At 44.9% G+C, this 13,884-nt stretch overlaps 1 protein-coding gene across 1 annotated transcript in view; it reads right to left on the reverse strand.

Moving 5' to 3' along the window:
• Nucleotides 1-3,736: 3,736 nt before the first annotated feature.
• The window catches only part of DNAAF11 (dynein axonemal assembly factor 11), a 122,792-nt gene continuing 112,644 nt past the window's right edge, over nucleotides 3,737-13,884 (reverse strand). Inside the window, exon 12 of the mRNA XM_068238038.1 lies at nucleotides 3,737-4,016. Within this exon, the coding sequence (XP_068094139.1) occupies nucleotides 3,884-4,016 (133 nt within the window). The 3' untranslated portion in view covers nucleotides 3,737-3,883. The remainder of the gene's footprint in view (nucleotides 4,017-13,884) is intronic.

Below are 13,884 nucleotides of genomic sequence, written 5' to 3' on the forward strand. Positions count from 1 at the left end.
TTTGTGTGAGTGTAGGATAGGATTAGGCATGGATATTGTACTGTTTCAGCATGGGGGCGGTTAGGAATAGGCATTGGTAGGTGGATGGCTCATGTGAGAATAGGTGATGGTTAGGTGGATGACTGGATTTGAGGAAAGGCCTCAAAGGCCATGGCCTAGGGCACCAAGAAGCAAGGGGTGGGCAGCAGGTAGGCACACAAAGGCAGATACATTCCAATAATTTAAACCACAGCAGTAAAAAACCCAGCCCATGACCACCCTGCTTCCACAGGGGTGAGCAGTGGTGCACTGGACCTGTGCTCCCCCCATCCTATTCTGTGCCCCCTCCAAGGGCAGGGTTGGTGACAGTGGGCCTTGGGTGGTAAAATGTCCAAATCTGGCCCTGGTAAGGTGTAAATATTTTGCGGGGGGGGGGGGGGGAGAGGTTAGAGGTTTGCGAAATATTACTAAAATAGTGAAATATTGGTCATTTTATTTTTTAAATATCCCGGGAGCGACTTTCTCCAGTGCCCACATGAATGCACCACCCTTTTTCGGGAGCTTCCAGTGGCTTTTGGTGTGCTTCACCCCACAGGGGGACATGGAGACGTGGCGGTAAGCAACCCTAGAAGCAGCATGTTGCATCCAAGGACAGCTGAAACAAGGGGTAACCTCAAGATCAGAACACGACTTTAGCCTAAACGACAGTACAGGTGCTGATCGTGCACTTGAATGGGCATCGTTTTAACGACAAGCGATGCAACCGGCAGTAAATGTCCTGCAATCACCCTTGTGAACCGGCCCTTATTCAACATATTCCCCCCCTGAGACTGATACTTAGTACATCAAATAAAACTACTTTGGTTGGGCCTCAACGCAGCTCTCAGCAGCATTTGACATCAGAAATATTCTAAAAATGTTCTCTTTTCAGGTCTTCCTTCAAGGTTGGGAAGAGATAATAGTTCGAAGTGGCCAAATCGGGTGAGTGGGGGTTGGTGGACCCAGAGCTGGATTTACCATAAAGCACTGTAGGCACGTGCCTATAGGCGCCTGATGATGGAAAGGCGGCCAACTCCCCTCCCTGAGTGTCTCCCTCCCTCCTTCCCTGTGCAGAGTGCTGATGAGAGTGTAAATGTGAGGTTACTCACCCAGCTCATGGCACTCCACTGACAAGATCTCTCTTCAGTCAGGGGCTCAGGGCACTACTTGCTACTTAATATTGAGGGTACCTATGACAGGCAAGGGAAGTAAAGGAGGAGTGACAGCTGGGCCAGCCAGCACACTTGCAGTGCCGCCGGGGTTTGTAGGTTAATGGGGAGTGAAGTCTAGGGTGCTAGGACATCTGTGCCTATAGGCTCATGTGATGTAAATCTGGGCCTGGGTGGACCAATGGAAACCCAGGTTGTTCAATTTGGTAGTCATAACGTTGGCCATGTGCACAAGTACATTGTCCTTCAAAAATAAAGGATCCCTTTGGTCAGCTTTCCATGGCATTTCATATTATTTGCCTCCTACAGCAGGTCCAGAACATTAGAATAATACTGTCCAGTGATACTAAAGCCCTTAGAAATGTAGTCCACCAATAGAATTCTGTCTTTGTCCCGGAAAATTGACACCATGAATTTTTTGGCTGATTTCTGGGTGCGCAACTCCTTCGGCCACAACCACCCACTGTGGGCCATTCCTTTAACTGTTCCTTGGTTTCAGGATCATACATGTGGAGCCATGTTTTATCCTCAGCCACTAGCCTAGCCAAAAATCCTGTGCAGCTTCAAAATGGGCAAAAACAACTTTGGATTCTTCCCTAGTTCCTTCTTCTGATCACTGTTAAAACCTTTTGGCACCTACTTGACTGGCAGCTTGCGCATGTGTAGGATAGTGGTGATAAACCCAACATGCTTTCATGAGATGTCACATATCTGGGCTATCTTTTTTGCTGAGATTTGCCGGTCCTTAATAATCAGCTCATGGATAGAGATGTCGCAAACACAGAATTTTCCATTTGCGAACGGCAAACGCAAACTTCTGCAAATGTTTGTGAACAGGCGAATCAGGCGAACCGCCATAGACTTCAATGGGCAGGCGAATTTTAAAACCTACAAAGACTGTTTCTGGCCACAAAAGTGATGAAAACGTTGTTTCAATTGGTATGTCACTGTTTCATATGCCCTTCCGTAGTGAGACGGGCAAGGATGGTGCTCACTGACTCCTGTTCTTGCCTATCGGGGTTGGTGGCTCTGTTATGGCCAGCTCTTGTGGGCCTGATCGAGTGCCGGTGGGGACGTCTCCTGGTTGAGATACCTGGTCCACTTAGACCATACCAATGAGAAAAGAAGCTCCTGAGTGTAGTACATTTGCCCTTCCGAATCTTTTGCTCTCCCGGCTACTGAGGCTATATGAGACTGAGGAGCGATATGAGATGTAGCCACTATATATGGTCGGACACAGACTGAAAATGCTGAAAACTCAGGGAAGAGCTCTTTGGGTCCCTGTTCCTGGGGAGGGGGGAGAGTGGAGGAATGTTGAGGTGAGTCTGATAGAGGAGGGGAGTGTTTGGCCCAATTAGAAGGCATTGGTAGTTGGGTAGATGGATGGTCACTGGAAGTAAATGGGAGAATGGATTATTTTTTTTATTATTATTGTTGTATAGTGGATGAGGTCTATGAATGTTTTATGTTTGGTACCTACATGGATTACAGCACCTTGTGAAAAATGAGAAGATAAGAGAGGAGATTTTTTTTAATTTTGTACATATTTTGTGCATGTAAGACAAATATGAATAAACTAGTGACCTTAGCTCGTTTTAAAAACGGGCTAGGTCTGTCTTTACTTCGCTGCCCGCCGCGCATGCGCACACATGCCGCCTGCACGCATGCCGTGCGCACACACGCCGACCCCGTCCTCCCCCGGCTCTCGGCAGTGTCTCTGCGTCTGTCCCTGCACATGCGCAGTGCTAAAAAGCACTGACACACGGACGGATGCAGCGACACTTGCATTTTATTGTATAGGTTTAGAAATAAAGGAATATTCAAACAATGATGCAAATTAAACCCAAACATGGGAGTGCTTCAATGAAGCTGATATTTATTTTGGGTGTTGTACCATGGGTACACTGAGTTTAGGGGGAAAAAAATTGTTTCAAGGGGTCTAACACCTGGACTGTGGCATGCCGGAGGGGGATCCATGCCAAAAGTCCCACCAAAAATTACGAAGTTTACGCAGTCTGGTTTTAATCCCTAAAGGTCAGAAATCACATTATGCACAGCTCTGGGTGTCAGTGGACTGTGGAGTGTCTCACACAGAGAAATGCAATAGTACTATCAGAATACAGTGAAATAATAATGCACTGAAGTGGTTCTGTGCCTGCAACTTAATGAGGCACCAGCAGTAGTGTGCACACAGCTCTGGGTGTCAGTGGGCTGTGGAGTGTCACACACAAAAAAACCACAGGAGACCGATGTGCTAGCCCTCCAAAAGGGCTGTTTGGGGTGCTTTCCCAGCTAGTGAGGAACAACACAGTCCTAGCTAATGCTTTCCCTACCTATCTGCAGCAAGTCTGACCCTGCTCTCACTAACAGTCAGCAGCCAGCAGAGAATAAATCCAATATGGCCACTGCAACTGCTTTTTGATAGGGGCTGGGGGGGTCCAGGAGGGGGTGCTAGCTGATTGGCTTCCATGTGTCTGCTGACTGTGAGATAAGGGGTCAAAGTTTAGCTCAATGATAATGTACGGGGGGGGGGCATATCGAACGCAACAAATGTTCGTTGTTCGCCACGAATGCCAACAGCGGATGTTCGCAGAGTACTGCTCACCGGTGAACTGTTCGGGCCATCTCTACTCATGGACAGCATCGCAGGTTGCTGGGTCAGTAGAGGTTGAGGGGCGCCCACTGCGGGGCTCATTTTACTTGTGAAATGCCCGGTCCTGAAACAAGATATCCAGATTGTGACAGTGCTGTAGGAATGACACTTCTGTCTCAGTGTTTGTGACATCTCTCTGTAATAGTCCTTTGCGGAGAAGCAAAATCTTAGAGGACCTGTAGTGAAAATCACATAATGAATAAAAGTGCTTAATTTTTACAGTAATTATTTATAAACGATTTAGTCAGTGTTTGCCCATTGTAAAATCTTTCCTCTCCCTGATTTACATTCTGACATTTGTCACTAATTTTTTTCTGTAATTTTCCTGGTTTCAGGATCAGAAATACATCCTGGGAAATATTGCTGTATATTGGGATGTAACCCTGCCCCTCCCAGTGACGTCACAGCCTAGGCTCCCAGAGCATTCTGGGAGACCAGGCATAAGGCTAAGTTCACAGTGGTGCGGTGTAACAGCCGCTTTGTAATGTGGCTTGCTGCACTGCAATAACTATGCGACATTCACAGTGCGGCAGGTGCTTTACGGTATTTTACGGCATCGCAAATCACACGCTTACAGTAGACGTGAAGCATACTTTTCATAGACTGTAAGCTTCACTGTATCCAATATAACGTGCGGAACCCCTTTTCTGTTCCGTTGTGTACCCGCTGTTTCAGGGAATGCAACATAATGGCCAAATGTGCACCTAGCCCTATTTGTACTGGCTTCAGAACTCTCAGTAAACAAACACTCCACTGTGATGCACCTGACAGGAGTAAGGATGTGGTCACCTATGATACATTTCAGAATGTAAACTGGGGGGGGGGGGGGGGAATTGCAGTGGGCAAACACAGACTAAATAATTTAGAAATTAACATTGTAATTAAAAAAAAAAAAAAAAAATATATATATATATATATATATATATATATATAATATTCACTACAGTTCCTCAAACTAAAGGCATTGGGGTTGATTCACAAAACTTATCTCATGATTTAGCTCTCCTTACTTCTCTTTCATATAATTCATAAAATAATTTTTCAGCATATTCAGAGCAAGCAAAATTACTCAGAAAAGTTATTGATTAGATTAACTTTCAGGTTACTTTTCTTGCCTTAGTTTTAGTCATTTTTGGTTGTTAGGTGCTTGAAAAAGATTAAGTGAAAAACAATTAGGGCCTGAGCCCACTAACGCAGTCGTGCGCAGTTGTGCCCGCTTTTCAGCATCTGTAACATTGATGTGTTGCTGAAAAGCGGACACAACTGCGCACAACTGCATTAGTGGGCTCAGGCCCTTAAGGAGAGATATCTCATGAGAAAAGTTTTGTGAATCAACCCCCTTCTTTTTTTTTTTTTTGTTAGTAAAACTAGTAGGCAAAGCGTCAGAATGATAAAGAGCCCTCCCCTTCAATAACACCTCATTCCGCATAGTCACTCCCCTGAGTGGCAGATCCATCATTCTGACGCATGCGGCTGAATATTACTGGCTGTCTCTGAATCAGGGGACTCCTATAAATAGCGAATCCCTTTCCTTGGAGGAGCAGCTGTGGGCAACATGTTCAGCAGGTGACGCAGCCAGAGATTCTCAGCTTGTTAGGATTAATTAGTATTTTCAGGTAGACGGCCACAGGGGATTCAGCCCATTGTCAAACTGTCTGGAAGGTTTTTTTTTTCTCACCTTCATCTGCCCACCTAACACCGCGCTAAACAAACAGTCCCCAGAATAAAGCCACCGGTAATGCAACACACATATCAAATATTCCCCTTACCCCATTAATCTGAGATTCCAATGATGAGATTCCAGTTAAAGAGGAACTCCAGTGAAAATAATAAAAAAAATGCTTTATTTTACAATAATGATGTATAAATGATTTAGTCAGTGTTTGCACATTGTAAAAGCTTTCCTCTCCCTGATTTACATTCTGACATTTATCACATGTTGACATTTTTACTGCTGGCAGGTGATGTCAGTGGAATGCTGCTTGATTTTCTGGCAGTTGGACCCAGCTGTAAACGGCTATTATTTCCTACGACGCAATGAGGTTCACAGACAGGAAACTGTCAGGACCATGGTCCTGACATCACACTGTGGGAGGGGTTTCACCACAATATCAGCCATACAGAGCCTCCTGATGATCCGGTTGTGAAAAGAAATAGATTTCTCATGGGAAAGGAGGAATCAGCTACTGATTGGGATGAAGTTTAATTCTTGGTCACAAATAAATATAGGAGAGCACCAGAATACCCAGAGATAACGCACACTGGGTTGGAGAGAAAACATACAAACTCCATGTGGATAGTGCCATAGCTGGGGTTGTAGAGCTACAAGCAGGTGCTAACCCTTTAGCCACTGTGCTAGGTATGCAACAAGATTCAATTTTCACTTCAAGCATAAATAAGTAATGGGGGGTGAACAGGAGTTAAGAATGTACTACTTTTGCTAGCCTCGAGGACTGGGCTTAGCGTTCTGTTTTGATTGAATATATTCTTAATAATACATCAACCATCTCCAAATAGAGCTTTTCAAATGAAAATATGAATATTTATGACTGTTCAGAGCTCTTATTCATTAATTACCACACACTCCATTCAGTGGTCGGCTTAATAGATTGGAAGTGATGTGGGAGGGATTCAGGACCTTGTATTGCTAATGCTCTATCAGGAAAAGAATAACTATTTACAGAACTGTGAGCAATGGGTGGCAGAAAGGTTTATGTAAACAATGGCAATTTGGCAAATTGCTGAAATTTTGTTACTGATGTGTGTTGCCTGAGCCTGCCCTGTTCTCCAAATATGCTGCCCATTTGCCTGAACTGGACCACCCTCATGTGCTGCCTGTCTCCACCTCTCCCTGAATATGACCACTCTTGTCTCCCACCTGCCTGACCACCCATGTCTTCTGCCTACCTCCACACCGTCCTAAGCCTGACCAGTGACCACCCTTGTCTGTTGCCTGCCTCCACCTCTTCCTGAACCCGACCACTCTTGTCTGCCACCTGCCTGACAACCCGTGTCTTCTGCCTGCCTCCACCCCTTCTTGAACCTGACCACTCTTGCCTGCAACTTGCCTGACCACCCTTCTCTGATGCCCCCTCCTGAACCTGACTACTCTTGTCTGCCACCTTCCTGACCACCGGTGTGTCTTCTGCCTACCTCTACCTCTTCCTTAACCTGACCACTTTTGTATGCCACCTGCCTGGCCACCCCTGTCTTCTGCCTGCCTCCACCCCTTCCTGAACCCGACCACTCTTGTCTGCCACCTGCCTGGCCACCCGTGTCTTCTGCCTGCCTCCACCCCTTCTTGAACCTGACCACTCTTGCCTGACCACCATTCTCTGCTGCCTGCCTCCACCCCCTCCTGAACCTGACTACTCTTGTCTGCCACCTTCCTGACCACCGGTGTGTCTTCTGCCTACCTCTACCTCTTCCTTAACCTGACCACTTTTGTATGCCACCTACCTGGCCACCCCTGTCTTCTGCCTGCCTCCACCCCTTCCTGAACCTGACCATTCTTGTCTGCCACCTGCCTGACTACCCTTGACTTCTGCCTACCTCCACCTCCTGAACCTGCCCACTGTATTTATGCTACCTTTCTGCCCACTCTTGTCTGCTGCCTGTCTCAGATTCTTCATAGACTTCAATGACCACCCTTGTCTGCTTTTTGTCTAACCCACTTTTGTTTGCCACCTGCCTCAACCCCTTACTAAAAATGGCCACTCGTGTCCTCTTCTGCCTGCCTCAACCTCTTACAAAGCCTGGCCACTCGTGTCTTCTGTCTGCCTCAATCTCTTACAAAACCTGGCCACTCGTGTCTTCTGTCTGCCTTAATCTCTTCCTAAACCTGGCCACTCGTGTCTTCTGTCTGCCTCCTCCTCTTCCTAAGCCTGGCCACTCATGCCTTCTACCTGCCTCAACCTCTTCCTAACCCTGGTCACTCATGTCTTCTGTCTGCCTCAACCTCTTCCTAACCCTGGCCACTCATGCCTTCTACCTGCCTCAACCTCTTCCTAACCCTGGTTACTCATGTCTTCTGTCTGCCTCAACCTCTTCCTAACCCTGGTCCCTCATGTCTTCTGTCTGCCTCCACCTCTTCCTAAACCTGGCCACTCATGCCTTCTACCTGCCTCAACCTCTTCCTAACCCTGGTCACTCATGTCTTCTGTCTGCCTCAACCTCTTCCTAACCCTGGTCCCTCATGTCTTCTGTCTGCCTCCACCTCTTCCTAAACCTGGCCACTCATGCCTTCTACCTGCCTCAACCTCTTCCTAACCCTGGTCACTCATGTCTTCTGTCTGCCTCAACCTCTTCCTAACCCTGGTCCCTCATGTCTTCTGTCTGCCTCAACCTCTTCCTAACCCTGGTCCCTCATGTCTTCTGTCTGCCTCCACCTCTTCCTAAACCTGGCCACTCATGCCTTCTACCTGCCTCGACCTCTTCCTAACCCTGGTCCCTCATGTCTTCTGTCTGCCTCAACCTCTTCCTAACCCTGGTCCCTCATGTCTTCTGTCTGCCTCAACCTCTTCCTAAACCTGGCCACTCATGCTTTCTACCTGCCTCAACCTCTTCCTAACCCTGGTCACTCATGCCTTCTGTCTGCCTCAACCTCTTCCTAACCCTGGTCCCTCATGTCTTCTGTCTGCCTCAACCTCTTCTTAAACCTGTTCCTAAACCTAAACTATACCAGTTGCCTGGCAGCCTTGCTGATCTATTTGGCTGCAGTAGAGTTTGGATCACACCAGAAATAAGCATGCAGCTAATCTTGTCAGATGTGAGAGGTTTAGAAGGACAGCCAGGCAAATGGTATTGCTTAAAAGGAAATACATATGGCACCCCCATATACCTCTCGCTACAGTTGTCCTTTAAGAAGGCACATTTCGGTTTTACTGTTGTACCAAACCGCCTATGTGTGTGTTCCTGGGACTGTGAGGGGAGACAGAATGACTTCTTTACAAGGGAATTATCCTAGTCTTGTGTGGTGCCTGTGCAGAAAGACCTCTCCCAGTGCTTTGATCTCTCCCATCTGCTAGGCTGAGATGTTTCCGGAGGACAGGTTAGAATAATGGACTTTTTTCTGTTCTCGTTGATGGAAAGCCGCCAAATCACAAAAATCATTTATAACCACACGTGCTTTCTCTTCGGGGACAAAATGATAACATCTAATTGAACTTTTACTCCTAAACCGCATTACACAGATTGTGTTATAGAGTAATAAAATGATGCTGGTTCTTCTTACAAAATCATTTTAATTTCATTAGTCGGATGAGTCACAGAGAGGACGGAGGGAAGAAATAAGCTGCACGGGGGATTTTTTTCTAATGCTGCATTTTAGTTTAACGAGGAACTGTAACCAAGGATTGAACTTTATCCCAATCAGTAGCCGATACCCCCTTTCCCATGAGAAATCTTTTTCTTTTTTGAAATAGATAATTGGGGGGGTCTGTATGGCTGATATTGTGGTTAAACCCCTCCCACAGTGTGATGTCATGACCATGGTCCTGGCAGTTTCCTGTGAACCTCATTGCATTGTGGGAAATAACACATGTGATCTGGAACCAGGAGATCATGTCAGCATTATATCGTCCTTCCATCACCCTTCTTCCACCACCGGGGGTGCTGTACCGCTGACACGTTCTCCTGGATCCAGATCATGTGTCACGTGATCGGATGTAATTGGGACTCGGAAGACCTGCTGGAAGTTCACGGTGGAGAAAGAGAAGAAGCCGCCCGGAACAGGTAAGTATAACTGCTCCCTGCCGCCCGCTTGTTTGGCTGCACTAGGCAGGCGGCAGCCAAACGAGATTTGCCGGCAGAGGTTGATGTTGCACAGCAGCTTTCAAACGAAAAATTTGATTTGAAGCTGCGAATGGGTTAATAAAAAATAAAGTGGTCAGCCTACTATGTTCATTTATGGAATAGGGTCAAATATTTGCACAGGGGCCCTGGAACGAGCATGTTCAATCCAGCGCAGGAGATTTAGGCGCAGCCGGCGCCACCATAGACCGTATTAGGAATTACAGCTATAGCGGCGCACAGTGAGTAACTTCGATGTCGTCAGAAGACGGCGCTGAAGTTACTTTTAAAACACTGTAATAGCAATATCTGGAAGCTGAATTACATCACTCGCACCATCCACGTGGACCTGGAGGGGGAATAGTAATCACTGCCGCCGGGACTTGTGCAGGAGCAGGGTAAGCCATATACCGGCTGTATCCTGCGCCCAAGTCTCCCAGCGGCGATTTCTCTCGTTGGAAGACAAATAGTACCCACACACATTACAATTTTAATTTTTTTTTTTAATTCCACAATTTCAATGTTTTTTTCTCTCTCAAATGAAAGTTTATACTTTACTAACAAATGTACCACACAGATATGTTCGATTTTGACACAATCACAACAAAAACGATCAAATAAAAGATATAACTTAGATGTAATATTATACACATTTTTATTTATAAATGTGTATGGTGTGCTCTGTGCCACAACGCAAACAACCTTAGAACATTTACCTTACATTACCAAATATGTTCCTCGTTTATTTTTATCAACAACGCTACATTTATTATCTTGAAGAAATGCATTCTATCTAATGTGTCACTTTGACAAATTCTTTACTCTTGAATCTAAGCTTAAAATGTATTAAGTCAAATGACTTTCGTACAACCCACCACACACCATTCAATTTCTGTCAAAATTGATTTGATTTTAATTGAGAATCAAGACAATTACCTCAATTCAGGTAGCTATGTGAGGTAAATATTTTTTGTAGGTAAAATACCTCTTGGGGTATGTTCCTCTTTTTTTTTTTTTTTTTTTTTTTTTTTTAGCAATTCTGAAAGATTTTTTTCTCCATTTCTGAACATGAGGTAAATGCATAAAGTGAGGTAAAACATGAGGTAAATGCATAAAGTGAGGTAAAACATGAGGTATTTCAGCGGTTAGCATGCAGTAAATAAATAATAGTAGTCTTTAATTGTCTTCCATAAGTTAGGATAGTCTTTGGAAGGGGGGAAGGTGTATTTGATTATGTAGCAACCTATAAAAAGTATATTTATAGGCATCCCTTATAAAACATTTTTTTAAAAATCCAGTAAATATTTGGAGTTTTATTTCTACTATTCTTTTCTATTACACAGCCTGAATAGGAACTCCACTAGAAACTGCAAAATGCATACAAATTGACTTTACCTCCAGGTACAGGCAGGTCTTTAAGGAGAACTGTAGTGAGAGGTGTATGGAGGCTGCCATATTTATTTCCTTTTAAGCAATACCAGTTGCCTGGCTATTCAGCTAATCCTCTGCCTCCAATACTTTCAGCCATAGGCCCTGAACAAGCATGCAGCAGATCAGGGGCCTGATTCACAAAGCGGTGCAAACACTTTGCACGCCTGTGAAAAGCCCTTTATCACGCCTAAACTTAGTTTAGGCGTGATCTGAAGGAATTCGCGCGAACTCCCGCGCGCAAAGTTTTGCCGCGCACCGTGCTTCGCGCGAAGTGCCCATTAAGCCCTATGGGACTTTGCGCGCTGGAGCTTCGCGCGAGTTAGAGCACAAAGCGGTGATAACTTTGCTAGTGCAAAGGTTATCACGCCTAAAGTCTTTTAGGCGTGATAACTGAGTTATCACCGCTTTGTGAATCAGGCCCCAGGTGTTTCTGACAAATTTAGACAGATATGACAAGATTAGCTGCATGCTGGTTTCTGGTGTGATTCAGACACTTCTTTAGGCGAATAGACCATCAGGGCTGCCAGGCAACTGGTATTGCTTAAAAGGAAATAAATATGGCAGCCTCCATATCCCTCTCACTACAGTTCTCCTTTAAACTGATCGGTAAATTATGTGCTAACGCGCCCCCTAATTTCCGTGAGAATAGCTATTTTAGGTAAATTACCTCATAAATTACCTCATAATTTACCTCATGAGGTAAAACATGACTAAAACCTACCAGAATTGCTAAATGTTACATGAGGTAATTTGTTTGATAACCCTACCAGAATTGAGGCCAGACCTCAATTCTGGTAGGGTAATCAAACAAATTACCTCATGTGAGGTAATTTACCTCATGAGGTAATGACATTTAGCAATTTTGGTAGGTTTTAGTCAGGTTTTACCTCATAAGGTAAACTATGAGGTAATGCATGAAGTAATATGCATTAATTTTACTGAAAATGGCTATTCTCATGGAAATTAGAGGGCATGTTAGCACATAATTTACCGATCCATTTAAGACCTGCATGTACCTGGAGGTAAAGTCAATTTGTATGCGTTTTGCAGTTTTTAGTGGAGTTTCTATTGCTGTTTTAGGCCTTGTTCCCATTATAGGCGTTTTTGTAAAATTTTAAGCGTGGGCGATTTTCAAACTCACCCCGGAAAGTTCTTGTGCAATGATTCTCTATGAGAGAATTCATATCAGAGCAGTTTGTTTGCGATCTGCTTTGAAAAGCGGTGCTTGGGCCATTTTTGAGGTGATTTGCCTCAATGGAAGGAATAGGAAAAACACAAAAGCTCACAAAATCGCTTTGGCAAGCGATTGAGCAATTGCGTGAGGGCGTTTTTTAAAAAAAAATCTTTCAGAATTGCTTAAAAAAAAGAAAAAAAAAAAAAGAGGAAAATACCGCATGAGGTATTCTACCTACAAAAAAATATTTACCTCACATAGCTATCAGAAGTGAGGCCAATGTCGAATAAAAAAAAAATTCTATTGATTGTCGCACACAATCGATTGATCGAATCAAATTGGGGTTAAGTCGAACATTAGGGTGCATACACACATCCAATTCTGTTTGGCCAATAATGACCAATTTTATCACCTGTGTGTAGTATACAGGGCAACAGATTTTGAACACTGTGAACAGATTGTGTAGATAAGCTCATATCCTATCAAAATTGTATGTGTGTATGAGGCTGTAGGCCTGAACAGATCTGCCCCAGTTCCTCCCTGAACATACAGACCCATTTAAGCTAAAGCTTATTTTTCACACTCATGCTTCTACTGCCGCTCAGAATAATTTCAATAATTATAATTAATTATACCTGCTATGGCAACAGAGGAACACTGGGATTATTCGCTCAGAGCCGGCGGAAGGCATGCTGGTAATTATACATTTAGAATATTTCATTGCGCTGTGTAAACACATTACAGGTGATTAAGGGGAAAACCTTGAATACTTTTAATCTGCTTCTCATTCATTGATGACATTTGTCAGCGCGGTACGTGGCAAAGCATGACAGTGCATGCTGGGAAATGAGTCATTATCCTCTGTCAAGGAACTACAAATCCCAGCAGGCTTTGCCAGACAAAACCTGAGGGCCTGTACTCACTAGGGCGATTAGCGGGTAATTCCAAAGTGCTATCGCTTTTTAAAGCGCTAGCACAATAGAAACCTAATGGCAGTGATCTCACTGCCACGATTGCCGCTGATCGCGGGCGTTTCCCAATTAATGACAATTGCAAAACCGTTTACCTTCAGCATTTTGCCACGATTCTCGAGCATTCGCGATCCAGTGCTTTTATAAGCGCTGATCGCGATCGTTGGGAATCGCAGAAGTGTACAGTGAGTTTACCGCGCTAATCACAGTAAAATCACCTGCTATGGTTTTGCGCTTTTTAAGTGTGAACGGGCCCTGAAAGTACATGCTGTGACCAGGAATTCTATACTAGTTTTTCTTGTTGTAGTGACATAGTAGACAGAGGTGTATCTACAAGGGTGCAGGTATGGCATGTACCATGGGCGCCTCTTACTGGGGGGGGGCTGCTCCGTACTATCCTTGGTGTTCTCCATACAGATTCTATTTTTTATTCGAGAGACATTCTGTTGCCTGGTTACATCTTTTGGGGGGACAAACTGCATGTTATGTGAGGATAGCACGAGTGCCAGACCCGCCACGCGTAGCCGAATCTGCTGGCACGCCATCGCTGCTGCGCTATGTCCCGTCCAATTGCATGAACTGGCCGCGGCGTCTAATAGACAAAGTGCTAATTCATAGCCTGCAGCCCCGCTCCAGTCTTCCGGTAAGCAGAGCAGGGCTACGGGAAGATGGCATCCG

The sequence above is a fragment of the Hyperolius riggenbachi genome, chromosome 5 (assembly GCF_040937935.1).
Source record: "Hyperolius riggenbachi isolate aHypRig1 chromosome 5, aHypRig1.pri, whole genome shotgun sequence".
Taxonomy (NCBI): domain Eukaryota; kingdom Metazoa; phylum Chordata; class Amphibia; order Anura; family Hyperoliidae; genus Hyperolius; species Hyperolius riggenbachi.